The sequence below is a fragment of the Vulpes lagopus genome, chromosome 15 (assembly GCF_018345385.1).
Source record: "Vulpes lagopus strain Blue_001 chromosome 15, ASM1834538v1, whole genome shotgun sequence".
Lineage (NCBI taxonomy): Eukaryota > Metazoa > Chordata > Mammalia > Carnivora > Canidae > Vulpes > Vulpes lagopus.
The window spans coordinates 26,994,150-27,013,500 of record NC_054838.1 but is presented as its reverse complement, the minus strand read 5'-3'; the positions used below and the strand labels follow the sequence as shown (position 1 = coordinate 27,013,500).

Here is a 19,351-nt window from a genome sequence, read left to right as displayed (position 1 = left end):
TGGAATATTACTCAGCCATTAGAAACGACAGATACCCACCATTTGCTTCAACGTGGATGGAACTGGAGGGTATTATGCTGAGTGAAGTTAGTCAATCGGAGAAGGACAAACAGTGTATGTCCTCATTCATTTGGGGAATATAAATAATAGTGAAAGGGAATATAAAGGAAGGGAGAAGAAATGTTGGGAAATATCAGGAAGGGAGACAGAACATAAAGACTCCTAACTCTGGGAAATGAACTAGGGGTGGTGGAAGGGGAGGAGGGTGGGGGGTGGGGGTGAATGGGTGACGGGCACTGAGGGGGACACTTGACAGGATGAGCACTAGGTGTTATTCTGTATGTTGGTAAATTGAACACCAATAAAAATTAATTTATTAAAAAAAACCAAGCCTACTTCAAATATTATTATGCTTCTTCATGCAGAGTATAAAAACTGAAAATACTACACTGTCAATTCTTTCCTTCCCCACTTTTCACATTCCTCACACATGTTATGTATGTTATAAATCCCCAAACACTGCTATTTTTGTACTAGAAAGTAGTCTTTTATAATAATTAACAATAAGAAAAAAAGTCTTATAATATCTTTAACCATTTGTGGTTATCTTATTTTTTGTTTGTAGAGCCAAGTTTCTATCTGGTATCATTTTCCTTCTGCTGAAGAATTTTTTACTATCTTTTTTTTTTTTTTTTAAAGATTTATTTATTTATTTGAGAGAGAGAGAGACTGATAGAAGAGAATGAGAGCGGGATGGACAGAAGGGGAAGGAGAGATAATCTCATGCAAACTCCTCACTGAGCATGGAGCCCAGCAAGGGGTTCAATCTCATGACTCTGAGATTACAACCTGAACCGAAACCAAGTCAGAAGCTTAACTGACTGTGCCACCCAGGTGCCCCAAGAAGTCCTTTTAAGGTTTCTTAAAATATAGGACTGCGGGTAATAAATTATCTTAGTTTTGTCCAGAAGAGTCTCTTTGTACTTCAGTTTGAGTAATTTGTATTGATCTATATTCAAGTTCACTTATTCTTTTCTTAGTTGTGTCACATCTCCTGAAGGGTCTTCAAAGGCATTCTTCATCTCTGTTACCCTGTTCTTTATTTATAGCACATCCATTACACTGTTGCTTATAGTTTCCATTTTGCAGCTGAAATTTACCATCTATTCATCCTTGCTATCCACCTTACCACAAAAGCCTGAAGCACATTAATCAGTCATTTTAAACTCTCTGATAGTCCCAATGTCTGAGTCATTGCTGAGTTTTTTCCTTCTTTTGAGTTAATTTCTTCCTTGATAACAGTTTGATGCCAGTGGTGGGAGGAGGGATAATGATGTTTTTTGTTTCATTTTTGCTCTTCCTTGTCTCAAAAATTTTGATTGAGTACTCAACATCATGTGCAATGGAGAACACAGGACAACAGAGAAAGAAAAGAGCATTTCTCTTCTGTTAATTTGGGAGTTGAGTCAATACAATCAGGAACTGGGCTGGGTTTGGGTTTTGTTGCTGCCATTGTGTTGTAACCTTCAGTGTAACACATTCTTCAAATTTTCTCTAACTTTTTTTTGGAGGTAGTGATGGTGGTGGAGATGATTTGCTGGAGGCTTTTTCTCAGTGAACCTGTTCCACCCCCAGATTTAGGAATTCCCTGTGAACCTGCACCTAAAGAGTGACACACTATGTTCTTGCCCCTCCTCAAGTGATACAGTATACGGTGGCTTATTATTCCATGCTTTCTAGCTTGGCTGGGGAGGAGAATAGAGTTTTATCTTTTTTCTCGTTTGACTTAAACAGAACCTATATCCTTAGGTATCAGGATAGGGCTTTCTCAGTGATACTGTCCCTCCCCTAGGGATAAGAGGTTTCTAATAATCCAGGTCCAATACTGTTCCTGCCCTACCTCAAGGGTAATGTTTTCTTCTTTCTTTCTCCAATCCTTCACCTGTGCCCTGAGGACTGCAAGGCTTATGGCCTCTCCTCCAGAGGCTTCATGCTTTTGTTCTTAGAGAAGAGTTATGCTTTCTAGCAAGATCATCCACTCCCCTCCCTCCAAACCTATACCACACCAAGGGAGGCTTTCTACATTTTCTATGCTATCTCCACTTTCTTACGAATATCCAGTGTAGGTTCACACAAAATAAACAGCAAGCAGGTATGAACTGCCCTATAGTTGCTATATAGTCTTAGAGCAGCTAACTTAGTGGTTAGCAATTTGTTAAAAATTATGACTGAATTATTCTGCCTTCTTAGACAGTGGTCCAACTTCCTTCCATGCTCTGTCACTGGTGAGTCAGTCCTCAAATCTTGTCTCTTCTAGGATATGACCATCTTTTTTTTTTTTATATATCAGGCTACTTGGTTGTCCTTTAATTTTAGTTTTTAGATTCAAGAAAAGTTATTAAGATTTTGTACATCATCCAGCTTCTTTCTCTTATTGTCAGGGTAGAAATGAATTTCCTTCCACCTTTTTAGGCAGGGGCAAGAAGTCAAATTTGAGGATATTAACTTGATTTTTTTTTAAAGTTTTTCTCTGTTCTTTGTATTTTTTGCTCCTTTTGGGTCCACTATTCTGTTTTTCAACCTGGCCTAGTTTTATACTGTTTTCCTCAAATATCTGATGACCCTTGGTTTTCCTTTCAAATCCATGAATAAGTATAGGCAACTAGTATAGGTTTCCTTTGAAGCTATAAAGACTTACTTACATGAAAGGCATTATTCCTGAATGGGAGCTCAGTATAAGTGGGTAGGTCCTATTGACAGTTAAGCTTTCCTTCAGAGTATATATGCCATTCTGGAAGAAGGTAGTACCTTTATGTTTAAACTACCACAACTGTCAAGTAGGCATTTCACTTCTAAGTAGAGCTGCCTTTGATGTTTTCCCTTTAGGTCAATTGTAAAAGTCCACAGTCAGGCTCTGTTCCACCTTTCTATGCCAAACCCTCATCCAACGGGACCTAACCAGGTCAAGAATCCATTATGTTTAGAAAGCAGTTGGAGCAAGTATTATAGGAAGTTACTCCAAATTCATCGAGAAAAAAAAAATGAGCCAGTAGGCCCAGGTACCCTAACTATTGTTCCATGATTCCTGATTTCTATACTTGGAAATTCTAAGTTGAGGGCTCTGAGTGTTATACTAGAAACCTTTCTTCTCTCTCTCTCTCTCTCTCTCTCTCTTTTTAAAGATTTTATTTATTTATTCACGAGAGACACAGGGAGAGGCAGAAACATAGGCAGAGGGAGAAGCAGGCTCTCCGTGAGGAGCCTGATGCAGGACTCGATCCCAGGACCCCGTGATCATGACCTGAGCCAAAGGCAGACGCTCAACCACCAAGCCACCCAGGTGCCCCTACCAGAAACCTCTATTTGTGTTCCATGCTGCAGTTTTTCTCTACTCTAGTCTATTCATCAAAACAATCCTATTTTGTATCTTTGAGAACTGTGTCAAAATCTTTGCTATTCCAATGGTACCCTCTTTTATTTTCATCATCACCACTGATTTATTCTTTATGCATATATCTTTATTACCTTATCAGTGAACCCTTCAGAGGGAGGGAAAGCAAATGCATCTGCTTGGTCTGCCATATTCCAAAATTGCTTTCTGAAATGTTTGGCTCTGTCCATGTACACACTAACATTCCACCCTGCTAAGAAGAGGCCCCTCCCTGTTCAGCAAGAACTCAAGTCAGACACTTTAATTTTAATAACCAAATGTCAATGCCGTCTCCTGAAAATCTAACAGCTAAAGAATATGAATCTTGCTTCCATCAACAAAACAAAACACAGACTCTTTGGGCTCTCTCACCAGAGAGTTTGGGCTCAGCCTGGACAATGGCCAGTTCCTGTCAAAATTACAGTTAAAACCAATAAACTGTCATTCTTTTGGGTTTCTATATCAAGTCAGATGACCAAAATGCAATATACTTGAACTATTTTAGTTTCCTTCCCTGCAGAATTGCCTTTTCTGTACTATGATTTATGATGCTGCCCTTCTCAAGGGTTAATAGATATTTCTTGCTGTAACTTTTGCAAAATTGCAATTGACTATATTTCATTACGATATTTAATACATTGCACACAAGAAACTGCCTGCTAAATTCCTCACAGAATTCAGTGCCAATAAATTTTTTTTCTCCCTAAAGAACTGATACACTTCCTTATAATGTGCAATGGGAAGCACTGGATTCCTTTCCTTATTCTACACAAGAGGCAGATCCTATGAGAGGCAGTGTACTACATTGGAAAGCCCATTTACTTAGGAATCAGAAAGATCTGGGCTAAAATCCTACTTATGCTACTTTCAGGACTCTAGGTCTCAAGTTTTCTGAGTTTCATTTTCCTCATCTGTAAAATAGGGATAATTTCACTTTTGTTCAACATTTTCATTCTCTCAGCCTGCCCCCATGAAGCTCTAAGTGGGTAGAGAAAATTATACAACCAGTCTGATGGATTCTACTTTAAAAATATAAGCACAGAGCACAAACAGGCACATTGTCTGGCAATCCTATTCTAATTCCCTTACTAGTTTGCTTTCCCACTCTTGGAGCGGACTACTCCACACATTTCCCTCAATCCTTAAACCTCCTCTAAATCAAATATAATTGTTTCACCTTGTACCATCCTGAAACAATCAGATTCCTTCACAGTCCTACCCACTAGCTACTATGTCAACCTGCCCCTGTGCTATTTTCTTAGCCTTTCCCTCCTGTTCAGTAGATAGGGCAAATAGCTTCGTTTATATAAACTCTTCCTTTCATTCCAACCCACGTGTCACTGCTCTCTTCCTAACAAATTATGTTCCAAGTACAGTGGCCTCTTCCATTCTACAGTTCAAGCCCTTTCTAAGTCCAAGCTTTTCACTTGGTATATTCCTTGTTTTTCCAGCAATTTTTACCTTCAAAGCTGAGCTCCTCTGGCAAACTTTTTCTCGGCAATCTCTGTAGAAATGGTCTCCCACAGTTACCATCTAACACCACAGCTTGTTTCTAGGACTTGTCACCACCCAATATTTATTTGATTTCTTATTTACTGCCTTACCCACTAGGTAAGTATTCAAAATTGGAAGTCTTCGTTACTTCTTTCTTTTTTTCTCTTTACCCCAATATCAACCTGTCCTTTAGTATCTGTCTTTAATAATCTGGCCAGTTGTCAAAACCAGAAATTGGAAGACATTCTAAATCCTTCTCTCCCTCTCTCCTCCAATCCACCAAGCCATTAATAGAATAGTAGAGTCCATCATTGAAATATTTCTTGAACAGTAGTGTCTCTTGTCAAAATATATACACTCTCTCTTCCTTTCACACTGCCAATCTGTTTCGATTTTAATTACGGAAGGCTTAGATTAGTGTAATAACTCCCTAACAGTTTTCTATCCACAACTCTTCAAAGAGATCTTTCTAAAATATATGTCTAACCTTCATTTTGTAGTATAGTCATCAATATGGTCCCTTCCACTTTTTGTTTTGAGAAGTTTGCTTAAGTTATTTTAATAGATCTCTAGACCTTTCAACAAAACTTCCTTTATGACTAGGTCATTCTTTACCTCTCCGGCCTCTCCTATGGACTCTTACTTAAATATATCTTTAGTTGTAACTTTACTAGAATTACCTACAATTCTCTAAACTACTTTCATGTTTCTGTAGAAACTATTCCCTCTATCTGCAAAGTCTCACCCTCTCCCCTGAAGTATCCATCAGGTATTTTTCTGAACTCAGCCTAAGTGTCATCTCCTTAAAGTGGTGTTGACTTTCAGATACTCGCTTTCTGTTCTCCTATAACACCTTTGAAATATCTCTGTCGTATACTTATCATATCTGTCTTTATGTTCCTAACATCTTACACGGTGCTGGGTTTTTTGTAGGTGTTCCATAAATGATGAAGGCTTGACGAAGGTGCACATGCACACACACACTCAATGTCCTTCCTATTGCCTTCACCTGCCTTCTGATCTCTTCTTATTTCTATGTTGAATGATCTAAGTGCAAATGAACTTTTTGTAAATGTCATGCCTAGCTTTCTGGAAGTGAAGAAAAAATGATGGCAAGAAAATTCTGTCAGGTGGCTTATTTCTGCCTATCTATATCTTCCACTGGAAAAGAGAGAGGTTAAAATATGATAGCTTACTTTCCCCACAATCCAATTAAGACCTTACTAGAATAAATCATTACCAATACACGGAAACAGAATCATTCTGAAAAGAAAATCTGAGCTTTACTCAGGACCCGTATTTGTCCTCCCCACCGCCAAGTTGTTTGCTTTCACATGCTGCATATAATGTCAATAGCTAAAAGTAAAGAGACTTTAATAGCATAAACCCCAGGGAAAAACTGTCCTTGGGTTCAGAAATTTTTGAAAGGCAGGTATTTATAATTTTTAAGGAAGTCTGTTTAGGAATTTTTGTCAGATGGCTATAAAAAAAATCAGAATATATATACAGGCTAATAAAGTTAAAACTCTGCCATCGTTTCAATGAATTATAAAATCAGTAAGGTAATTTTTCAATTTATGACCTTATGATGTAAGAGAAGAAAATTGTTACATAATGCTTAATATCGTTTTTATAATTTCAAATAGAAATCTATGATCTTTTAATAGAAACTAAAGCCCCAATTTAGATATACTATGTGATTCTTTTTTTATGAGAAAAGAGCACAATACTGACCAAAAAGAAGGTAATTAAACAGAACTAGATACATAGTTTATCTTACTCAGATTTATGACAAAACGACAATAAGAAATGATCATAATTGATAGAAACTTCCTATAAAACATTTAATTTGGCAAGAAAGGATCAAAACTTTCTATTTACTGAAATTACCAAGAAGGATTTTTTTTCCCTAAATCAAGCAATGAAATCTGACATAGCTGACTTCTACACACTACATCACTAAAACAATGTGCTTGCTTTTGCTCATGCTTACCAAAAGTAATTGAAGATCTTTAAAACGGAAGGTCCCACCACATGGCTTTCTAGTTAATAAACAAAATCTACAGATAGAATCACACTTAGGGTCAGAGAATCTTTCTCTCTCTCTCTCTTTTTGTACCTTCATTGCTGAGAAACACATTGTCGGCAACAAACTTGGAAAAATAAAGAGATTCATAAAAAAGGTAAACAGATTCCCCTTTTTGCCAATCCTATCATTCTGAGATAACTAGAATATTAGAGTTTAAGAAATTTCAACTGTATAATTCAAAATGTTTTCTTTGTGAAAAGGAGATTGGATCAAAAAGGTTGAATGACTTGTCTAGGGAGAAATTGAGAGAATGGCAGATCTTTAATTCAGATCTCTTAATTAGTTAATATGTGACCAAATCAAAGACATTTTTGAGAAAAAAACACTTTACCCATCCTGTAATAAAAAGGAATAAAAAAAAAAAAAAAAGGAATATAGCAGAACAAAGTTCTTCATCTAGTAGTCCAGAGGCCAAATGGATAACTAGCAAACCATCAGTAAATTTACCTGTTGGACACACAATACAGAAAGCAACAATATTTTGTTTAGTAGAAATAAGACAGGTGTTGGAGTCAGAGAAACCTAAATTGAATTTGGATCTGTTATTAGTTGTGAGAAATGTCTCTGAGGCCCAATTTTTCTTATTTGGAACAAAGGGGTAAAAGTTGTTCTCTTAGGACTATTTTAAGAACTAAATGATACACCATTAGTAAAATATCTAGCATGTTATGGGATTTCAATAAAAGCTACCCACTTTTTAGGATTTATGTAGGATTTAAATGAATGTATTTTACAAGGTTTTAGTGACAAAAGCATAGAATATAGAGATAAAAGGTCTAGGCGCACATCCCAGCTTTGCTCTTACCTATTCATACCTGGCCAAGTCACACATAAAATGAAGATAACAATATTTGCCATACCTACCTCTTAGGGATACTTTAAAGATCAAATATGACAATCTCTGTACAAGCACTAACTATAAAGTACTACATATATGTTATTACTATCAAGAAAACTAACTGCATTAAAAAAAAATAACTTCTTCCTACAAAGCCTAGAGAACTGCGCTTTTATAAATTGTATCGCTCCCCAGGTACCACTGAAGAGTTCTTAGATTTTATCAACATTTACAAAATTGTTTAGATTATAACCTAAACACTTTTTCTTAAGACCAACATTTCATTCCATTTTTTAAACCAAATTTCAAGCAAACTAATTTAGATAGAGTGTTGCTTCTCAAATATTCAGGGGTTAAATTAAGGCAACAGACCCTGTAAACCAACATATAATTAATTAATGGAAAGGTTATTGGTTTGAGACACTAATGAGGGGAAATCTGTTTTTTATTAACATCATAAGTTAAACTACTAATATCTGCCAACAATGAAAATGCATACATTAATAAACATTAATACTGAAGAGATCAGTTCATGGCCCAGCTGGAAGTTGCTGTAGACAAGTTGAACACCACTGCCTTTGAGGTATGGGAAGGGGAAATGTGTATGTATGGAGTAATGAGGCCCCTCAGACTATGTGGCCACTCAGCAAGTCAGCAGCATGGATAAAAATGATCTTTTTGCCTCCTTCCAATAAATCATCCTGCTGCAATAAATTTTTATAAACAAAAATATAAAATATATGATAGGCACCTCATTTCTTCTAATTATTTACACAAATTAATCCCTATGGCACTATTATAAGCTGCTATCCTCACTACACATGTGTAAAAAGATGCAAAGTAATTCTTTTATGATCATTCAGAAGAATCAGTAGCAAAGATTAAATGTTACTGACTTTTTATAATAACTAATATTACTGACTTTGTATCTCGGCTCTTGGGCCGAGAACCAAGTGCCTAGATAAACACCAAGTTCCAAAGAGAAGTCATAATATGTAAGACACCATTAGAGATATTCATATTAGTAAATCATTTCACATATGATTAGCAAACATGCTAAATCAAAACTACAGGCACAGGTAACAAATACATTTTTCCCCTTCATGTTACCAATACCAGTGACTCAGGGGCTTCTAAATATTTTAGCCTGACTCAAGATTCATTAAATAGTACGTTGCATGTAAGTATACAAGAAAACTGTTCAACACAAATTTTCTTTCAACTGACAAGAATAAGTATGTTTCTGGTTACCTCGCACAATCACTATGAAGAACAAGGGTCCCTAACAAGTAAAAAAGATGTACCGGTACACCAAGATCTGGTTATCTGTGTCCAGCTACCCCTTCTTTCCAACCACTGCCCCCAGTGCTGACCACCACAGTTTATAGAGATACACAATGGCAGAACATTTGCAGACAACAGCAACATTCTTTCTTCTGCTTTCATTTGAGACCAACATGTTGTTCCTAACCTTCCAAAAGTTCTAATAGTTCAGGAAAATACTAAATTACATGCATCTCAAAAGTACATATAAGACTTGGGGGAAAGCTCTTGCAGTAAAGAGTCAGTGTTAAAAAATTAGTAATTCTGACCTATCCTGGCAAATATATATTTAACTTTGGGCATTACCATCCTTTCTTTTCATGATAAAATGGAGAAATAAGAATGTGCTAATTCCAGGGCACCTGGGTAGCTCAGCTGGTCAAGCATCTGCCTTCAGCTCAGATCATGATCCCAGGGTCCTAGGATGGAGGCACCCTGCTAAGCAGAGAGCCTGCTTCTCTATCTCCCTTTGCCTGCTGCCCCTTTCCCCTGGCTTGTGCTTGTTCACACACACACTCTGTCAAATAAACAAAATCTTAAAAAAAACAAAAACAAAAACAAAAAGAAAGTGTTAATTCTGACTTGACTCTCAGAATTAAAACACCAGAACAGATATCTACAAAATCCTATAATCTTCCTTTTTTGCAGAGTTAGGCACCAGTAACCCTGAACAGTTTCCCCTATAACTTGCTGTGTGGCCGTGGGCAAGTCATTTAACCTCTTTGGGATGCAGTTTCCTCATCTGTAAATTGAATAATAATATATATTTATTTTTAGGAGGATAATGAGAATACCCTTAATTCATAGGAAAATGGGTAAAAACCAGAGAAGAATAAAAAACAAGATACTGCCTCACAGTAATGAGTATTCTATAAATATGTGCAATTTTTGTTACACTCGGTCTTTTAAATGGCATAGAAATCACCTGTTTACAGGCTGATAATAGACTTCCTGGGATTTCATTCTATCATTATAAGAAGAAAAAACACAATTGGAAACATAATGGGAGAACTGCATCTCCTTATCTTTTTACCACATGCTATTAATAATATACATTCCACAGGCTTTGCCACATCATACCTCTAGTAAAATGTAGTATCATACAGTGAATGGGAGTTTAGGAATCAACAGATTTTAATCCCAACATTATCCGTCACTAGCTGTGTGAACCTAAGAAAGATATTTAATGTCTCTGACCCTGACCTATAGTTTCCTCAACTGTAAAATGTCAATAATAATAGTACTTACCTCACAGAATTATTGTGGTGATGATATCTATATAGTGGTAAGTATGGTAACTGATACATTGTTTTTGGTAACTGATACATTATAACTATTAATATTATTACTTCTCTTTTCAGGAAATGGCAAACACCCTGAAGCCCTCTCATACCCTATACTGTTCTCACTTTTTAAACTGATGATCATAAAAAAAAATATGTGCAGAAATACAAGCTACAGGTAGCAGGCAATTTAGGTATAATAAAAATTCCAAAGTACCATAAGAAATATGTCTATTCACAGAAGAGGAGACCTCTTAAAGCAGGTCTTGAATATACACAACTATCTAGTTATTTGGAGTTATTCAACAGAGACTCTATGAAATGGACTTTGCTCACAATGTCTCATGACGACCTTAAGTGGTTTTATCCCATTAGATTCTCATGTCTAAAAATCAATATTTAAGCTGTGTAGCAGTGCAGATAGCTTTAACAATCACTGCCGAACAATATATAGTGTTTTTTTCTATAGTGTTTCACATGAGTATCAGTTTCCCCAAATGAATGCTAAGCTAGAAGCTACAGAAGTCTTCATTCTTTAGTAATGATGCCAATGACATTAGACTGATAACCATGAATATGACTCATTCATTCAATAAATATTTATTTAATGCTTACTGCATCCCAGGCACTGTACCATGCCCAAAGAATAGAAGAGTACTTAACAAAGTACATGGGTAATGTCTTCCCTAGAGATCTTAGTCTAAAGGAGAGGATAAACCAATAATTACAGTGCTATAATGGAAAAACACAGGATGCTATGGAAGCACATAGTAGTACATCTAACCAAGGGGGTAGAGGTAGGAGGAGAAGGTAAAGGGGAGGCCATGAAAAATTTCCTGGAGAACATTTAAACAGAGACTTAAATGCAGGCAAGACAGACTAAAGTATATATAAGAAACTAAAAGAAGTTCTTTATAGCTGAAGCATTCTGATTAATGTGGTTCATAGGAGGCCTTTGTAAATCATGCTGAGTCAGGATGTAATGTAGGAACTTACACATATAATAAAAATCATTATCACTTTAAAACAATTAATTGTATTTCTGTATATCAGTGAAAAGTAGAAGATAAAATTTAAACATATTTACAATAGTATCATAAAACATCAAAAAATAGAAATATATTCAATGAATCATGGGAAGCATCCACATACTAACAATTAGTTTATTTCAGTGACGTTTTATAAAGGAGATTTAATAAACAAAGGCATATACAAATTACTTGGATTGGAAGAATCAGTAAAGATTTTCATTATCCCTACATATATATGGATAAGCAATTTCCATATTCCTACCATATATCTACATTTAATATATGTAGTACCAATAAAATAGTAGCCAGATTTTCTTTTCTGTGTAGAAATTCATATGAAAATGCAAAAGGACAAGAATAAGCTGGTTATTGGTCATGTGAATGGCCACAGACTCTATTTATATGAAATGTCCAAAACAGGCCAGCCATTAAAAAAAAAAAAAAAAGATTCCATCCTTGCCAAGATGAAGAAAGGTGATCTTGAAAAAGAACTAAGTGGAAGAACTTTAACAGACAGAAGACCAATTATAATACAAGAGAAATTAAAACAGTGCAATATTGGCAAAGGAATAGGTAGATAGATCCATGGAACAGAAGGTGCTGTAACAGACACATTAGTACATGGCCACCAGTTTATGACAAAAATGAACCTGCAGCATAAGGGAGAAAGGTTTTCAATAAATAGTACTGGGTCAATTGACTTTTTGTAGGAAAAAAAGGAATTTTATCTGATATCATATACAAAAAAATCAAATCCTGGTGAACTGCAAATATAAATATAAAAAATAAAATAGGGGCGCCTGGGTGGCTCAGTGGTTGGGCATCTGCTTTTGGCTCAGGTTGCAATCCTGGGGTCCTGGGATCGAGTCCCACATTGGGCTCCTTGTAGGGAGGCTGCTTCTCCCTCTGCCTATGTCTCTGCCTCTCTGTGTGTCTCTCATGAATGAGTAAATAAAATCCTTAAAAAAAAAAAAAAAGTAAATGCTTAAAAAACAGAGTAAAACCTTTATGATATTAAAATCAGCAAATATTTCCTAAATAGGACATAAACAATCCTAAGTATGAAAGGAAAGACTGAAAAAATGGAACTTCTGTTCATTTAAAGGCAACATTAAAGAATCAACTAGCAAGCCACAGAATGGGAGAATACATTTTTAAATGTATATTTCAAACAAAGAACCTTATCTATAAAATATATAGAGAGCCTGTCCAAAAAGAAAAAAGAAGAAAAAAGAAAGGCCAAGGGGGAGGGCATATTGTATAGCAGGAAGACTCCAACAGGTACTTCACAGAAGAGTGTATCTCATTCAGCAAGAAACATGAAATAGCATTCAACTTCATTAGTTTTCAGGGATATCAAAATTTAAACTGTGAGGAGATACTACAACATACCCCTAGAAAGGCTAAAATACAAAAGACAGAAAAGTACCAAGTGCTGACAAGGATACAGGACAAAAGATCTAATACACTGGTGGGTGGAAGAGATAAACTGGGCATAAGTGCTTTGGAAAACTTTTAGACACAATTTACTAAAGCTGAAGATATGCCTATCTTGTGACTATATAATTCTGCTTCTAAGTTTATATCCAACAGAAATGCATGAAAAAAAGTCTTCTTAAAGCATGTATGAGACAGTTCATGGAAGTATTATCTAATAGTTCTGAACTAGAAATTACCAAAAGCCAAAATGAATAAAGTCATAATTATATTTGCATAATGGAATATTATCGGCAGTAAGAATGAACTAAGACTAAATTATATGCAGGTTAGGATGAAACTTACAAACAAAATGTTGAACAGAAGCCAGCACATAAAATGTACATATTACATGATCTTACTTGCATAAAGCTCAAGATGAAGCAAAACCAATTTTGGTCTAATAAGTCAAGGTAATGGTTAGTCTGGCTGGAGATGTCCTAAACAGAAAGGAAGCCCAGCTTCTGAGATTCTGGGCTCCTTGTAATGCTCTGTTTCCCAGTAGAGATGCTGCTCATGTAAGTGTGCTCATTTTGAAATACAGTGTGTGTGTGCGTTTGTACACTTTTTTTGTATGTATCACCTTCAAAATACTTCCAAAAGCTTTTTTTTTTAAGATTGTATTTATTTATTCATGGGACACACACACACACACACACACACACACACACAGAGGCAGAGACACAGGCAGAGGAAGAAGCAGGCTCTATGCAGGAAGCCTGATGCGGGACTCAATCCCGGGAATCCAGGATCACACCCTGGGCAGAAAGCAGGCGCTAAACCACTGAGCCACCCAGGCATCCCCCCAAAAGCTTTTTAAAATTGTGTCAGCATATTTGTACAAAGATGACTATGTGAGCCTACCAAGAAGAAAAAAGAAAGACTGAATGTAAGGGTTAGGTTGTTTCTATGGTATTTTTACTCACCTTTGTCCTGTAATGCAATTTGTTGCTTATGCAGTAATGCCACCTCTCGTCCCAAAGCTTTCTTCTGTCTTTCCAGTTCATTTCGAAGCACCAAAATTTTTAATTGCAAGCACTCAGTTTGTTTTCTCTAAATAATTTAAAAGCACAGGTAAATTTATGAATATAAAAGTCATGACTAGGAACAATTATACATTTACAGTATTTCCAAATGAATAATGGCTTAAAGCAATTTAATATTCATCTAATTTATAGATCTCTTGAGTAACTTAATTATCAACACCTGCCATTTTAATGGAAAGACTATAGATAAAAGCAAAGAATAAACCTGGAGTATGGGGACAGGTCTTTCTAAGAACCAAAAAAAAAAAAAAAAAAAAAATACTACAAAATATCTCAGGCCTTTTTCCTGAGATCACAATACAATTAAGACAAGAAATAAATTTTTAGAAATGGAGTTCTCAAAAACTCAATCATAGAGATACCACAGGATCCACCAATTCTATTGCTTAGGTATACACCCAAGAGAACCGAAAACATGTCCATACAGAAACCTGAATATGAACTTTCATAGCAGCATTATTTATAATAGCCAAATGGTGGATTCAATCCAAATGCCCATCTTCTGATGAACATGAAAAAAAGGTGGTACATCCATACAATAGAATATTATCTGGCAATAAAAGAAACGAAGTACTGATGAATGTTATAACATGGTTGAGCCTTGAAAACAATATACTGGGGTGCCTGGGTGGCTCAGTCAGTTACGTGTCTGCCTTTAGCTCAGGTCATAATCTCAGGATGCTGGGATCTAGCCTGGGTCAAGTCCCCACTCAGCAGAGTCTACTTCTCCTTCTTCCTCTGCTTCTCCCCCTTCTTGTACTCTTTCTTTCACACTCTCTCTCAAATAAATAAAACCTTAGAAAGAAAGAAAGAAAGAAAGAAAGAAAGAAAGAAAGAAAGAAAGAAAGAAAACACTATGCTAAATGAAAGAAGCCAGTTTAAAAAGGCCACGAACTCCATTTATATAAAATGTCTATATTAGGCAAATTCATAGAAACAAAAAATTTCCATCTCTGCCAAACTGAACCAAGGTGCTCTAATATCCCACAGATTTCAGAGAAAGTTAAGCAGGGACCTGGGGCTTTCCCCCCTCTAGGTGGTAACCAATCATATCAGTGGACATCACACGGGGAGCCTAGACTTACAGCAATAATGAGATAATCCTTTCCTCCCTGCTGGAGGAGGGAGGCTTGGTGGAAAGCGAGAACTTTCCTTACCATACAGTGTTGATGAAGCCACCCTATTCAGCATGCTATCAGTGGAGGCCATGTGGGGAACAATATCAAAGTACTTGTATACCTCACAGCAGGTCATTAGTAGTGAAGGCCTAACGGAGAGCTGGAACTCCCAGTCCTGGTCCAAAGTAAGAAGGCCCCATTTTCCAACACACCTGCTACTTGGGTGTCAATGGAAGCTGCTTGAGGAACCTGGACTTTTAAGCCCACCTGGCAGTAATGAGATAGCATCTTTCCCTCCCCTATTAGAGAAAGAGGTGTCAGAAAAAGCCAGATAAAACAGGTTTAAATAAGATCCAGAGGCTCACAATATCCAAAATGTACACGTTTCAATAAAAAATTACTCATACCAAGAAATAGAAAGATGTCAAAGTAAATGAAAAAGGATAATTAATACCAGTATCAATACTGAGATGACAGACATGTTACAATTATCTGACAAAGACCTGGGAGCAACTATCATAAAAGTGCTTCAATAACAATTTAGAACATCCTTAAAACAAACGAAAAAATAGAACATCTTGGTAAAGAAACAAAGTCTCAGTCAAGAAACTGAAGATATAAAAATAAAATCAAACAGAAGTTTTACAAATGAAAATATCTGGAATAAAAGACTTAGTGAATGAGCTCAATAGCAGAATGTAGGAGACAGAGAAAAAAATCTTTAAGCTGGAAAATAAAATAGAAAGTACCTAAACTAAATAAGACAGAGAAAATAGGCTGTAAAATAACAAAGCCTCAGGATGTGTGGAACTGTATCAAAAGATCTAATATTTGTATTATCAAGTACAGGGAAGGAAAGGAAGAATAAAGCAGAAGTGAATAAGTGCTCAGAGAAATAATGATGAAAACTTCCCAAATTAGGTAGAGGAAATACATCTACAGATTCAAGAAGTTAGTGAACCCCAAAGAGAATAAATTAAATGGAGAAAATTACAAAATAAATAAAACCAAAAGCTGGGTTTTTGAAAAGGCCAATAACTTTGATAAAATCTAGCCAGGCTAAACCAAGAAAACAAGAGAAGATAGCAATTACTAATATGAGGAATGAAAAAGGAGCCATCAAAACTGATCCCATGGACATCAGAAGAATAATTAAAGAATACTATAAACAACACTATGGCTACAAATTTGGCAACTTAGATGAAAGGGACTAATTCCTTGAAAGACAATCTACTAAAACTCATGCTAGGAAATAATCTGAAAGGGCTTATATATGAAATAATTAAATCAATAAATAACAGCATTTTAAAATAGAAAAGTACAGGCCCAGATGGTTTCAGTGGTGAATTCTACCAAACATATAAATAAATAATACTATTCTTTTAACACTCTTCCAAAATATTAAAGAAATTCCTAACTCATTTTAGGAGGTCAGCATCACTCTAACACCAAAATCAAACTAAGACATCACTAGAAAGGAAAATTACAGACCAATCTCTCATAAACACAGATGCAAATTCATCAACAAAATAGTAGCAAATCAAATCCAACAACGTATAAGAAGAATTATACACTATAGCCAAAGGAACTTATTCAACATATGCAAAGCAGGTTGAACATTCGGTAATCAATGAAATTCACCTCATCAACCATGCTAAAAAAGAAAAGTCATATAATCATATCAATACATGCTTAAAGGGCATATAACAAAATTCAACATTGATTTATGATAAAAACTCTCAGCAAACTAAGAATAAAGGAAAACTTTCTCAACTTTGAAGAATATTTGCCAGAAAATGTACAGCTAACATCACAGAGATCTTCCACAACTTGATGGGGTTAGTCCTAATAACCCCATCATAAGTTAAAAATATTTTAAGTTAAAAAAAAATATTTTAAATTAAAAAAATATTTTAAGTTGAAATACATTTAATACATTTAACCTACTAAACACCACAGCTTAGCCTCGCCTACCTTAAGTGTTCTCAGAACATATACAATAATCTACAGTTAGGTAAAATCATGTAATACAAAACCTATTCTATAATAAAGTGTTAAATATGTCATGTAATTTATTTTATTTTTTTTGAATATTTTTTTTAATTAATTTTTATTGGTGTTCAATTTACCAACATACAGAAAAACACCCAGTGCTCATCCCGTCAAGTGTCCACCTCAGTGCCCGTCACCCATTCCCCTCCAACACCCGCCCTCCTCCCCTTCCACCACCCCTAGTTCGTTTCCCCGAGTTAGGAGTCTTTAGGTTCTGTCTCCCTTCCTGATATTTCCCAACATTTCTTTTCCCTTCCTTTATATTCCCTTTCACTATTATTCATATTCCCCTAATGAATGAGAACATACACTGTTTGTCCTTCTCCGATTGACTTATTTCACTCAGCATAATACCCTCCAGTTCCATCCACGTTGAAGCAAATGGTGGGTATTTGTCGTTTCTAATTGCTGAGTAATATTCCATTGTATACATAAACCACATCTTCTTTATCCATTCATCTTTCAATGGACACCGAGGCTCCTTCCACAGTTTGGCTATTGTGGACATTGCTGCTAGAAACATCGGGGTGCAGGTGTCCCGGCATTTCATTGCATCTGAATCTTTGGGGTAAATCCCCAACAGTGCAATTGCTGGGTCGTAGGGCAGGTCTATTTTTAACTCTTTGAGGAACCTCCACACAGTTTTCCAGAGTGGCTGCACCAGTTCACATTCCCACCAACAGTGTAAGAGGGTTCCCTTTTCTCCGCATCCTCTCCAACATTTGTTGTTTCCTGCCTTGTTAATTTTCCCCATTCTCACTGGTGTCAGGTGGTATCTCATTGTGGTTTTGATTTGTATTTCCCTGATGGCAAGTGATGCAGAGCATTTTCTCATGTGCATGTTGGCCATGTCCATGTCTTCCTCTGTGAGATTTCTGTTCATGTCTTTTGCCCATTTCATGATTGGATTGTTTGTTTCTTTGCTGTTGAGTTTAATAAGTTCTTTATAGATTTTGGAAACTAGCCCTTTATCTGATATGTCATTTGCAAATATCTTCTCCCATTCTGTAGGTTGTCTTTTAGTTTTGTTGACTGTATCCTTTGCTGTGCAAAAGCTTCTTATCTTGATGAAGTCCCAATAGTTCATTTTTGCTTTTGTTTCTTTTGCCTTCGTGGATGTATGTTGCAAGAAGTTACTGTGGCCGAGTTCAAAGAGGGTGTTGCCTGTGTTCTCTTCTATGATTTTGATGGACTCTTGTCTCACAGTTAGATCTCTCATCCATTTTGAGTTTATCTTTGTGTATGGTGAAAGAGAGTGGTCCAGTTTCATTCTTCTGCATGTGGATGTCCAATTTTCCCAGCACCATTTATTGAAGAGACTGTCTTTCTTCCAATGGATAGTCTTTCCTCCTTTATCGAACATTAGATGACCATACATTTCAGGGTCCACTTCTGGGTTCTCTATTCTGTTCCATTGATCTATGTGTCTGTTTTTGTGCCAGTACCACACTGTCTTGATGACCACAGCTTTGTAGTACAACCTGAAATCTGGCATTGTGATGCCCCCAGACATGGTTTTCTTTTTTAAAATTCCCCTGGCTATTCGGGGTCTTTTCTGATTCCACACAAATCTTAATTTGTACTAACTCTCTGAAGAAAGTCCATGGTATTTTGATAGGGATTGCATTAAACGTGTAAATTGCCCTGGGTAACATTGACATTTTTACAATATTAATTCTGCCAATCCATGAGCATGGAATATTTTTCCATCTCTTTGTGTCTTCCTCAATTTCTTTCAGAAGTGTTCTATAGTTTTTAGGGTATAGATCTTTTACCTCTTTGGTTAGGTTTATTCCTAGGTATCTTATGCTTTTGGGTGCAATTGTAAATGGGATTGACTCCTTAATTTCTCTTTCTTCAGTCTCATTGTTAGTGTATAGAAATGCCATTGATTTCTGGGCATTGATTTTGTATCCTGCCACGCTACCAAATTGCTGTATGAGTTCTAGCAATCTTGGGGTGGAGGCTTTTGGGTTTTCTATGTAGAGTATCATGTCATCGGCGAAGAGGGAGACTTTGACTTCTTCTTTGCCAATTTGAATGCCTTTAATGTCTTTTTGTTGTCTGATTGCTGAGGCGAGGACTTCCAGAACTATGTTGAACAGCAGTGGTGAGAGTGGACATCCCTGTCTTGTTCCTGATCTTAGGGGAAAGGCTCCCAGTGCTTCCCC

At 36.2% G+C, this 19,351-nt stretch overlaps 1 protein-coding gene across 2 annotated transcripts in view; it reads right to left on the bottom strand.

Moving 5' to 3' along the window:
- UVRAG (UV radiation resistance associated) overlaps positions 1 to 19,351 on the bottom strand; it is a 318,666-nt gene that overhangs the window by 142,756 nt on the left and 156,559 nt on the right. For both annotated transcript variants that reach the window (XR_005983964.1, XM_041730667.1), the window contains exon 8: positions 13,891 to 14,017. Coding sequence is in view for 1 of the 2 variants with exons in the window: in XM_041730667.1 (XP_041586601.1) it covers positions 13,891 to 14,017 (127 nt within the window). In the remaining variant the exon portion in view is untranslated. The remainder of the gene's footprint in view (positions 1 to 13,890; positions 14,018 to 19,351) is intronic.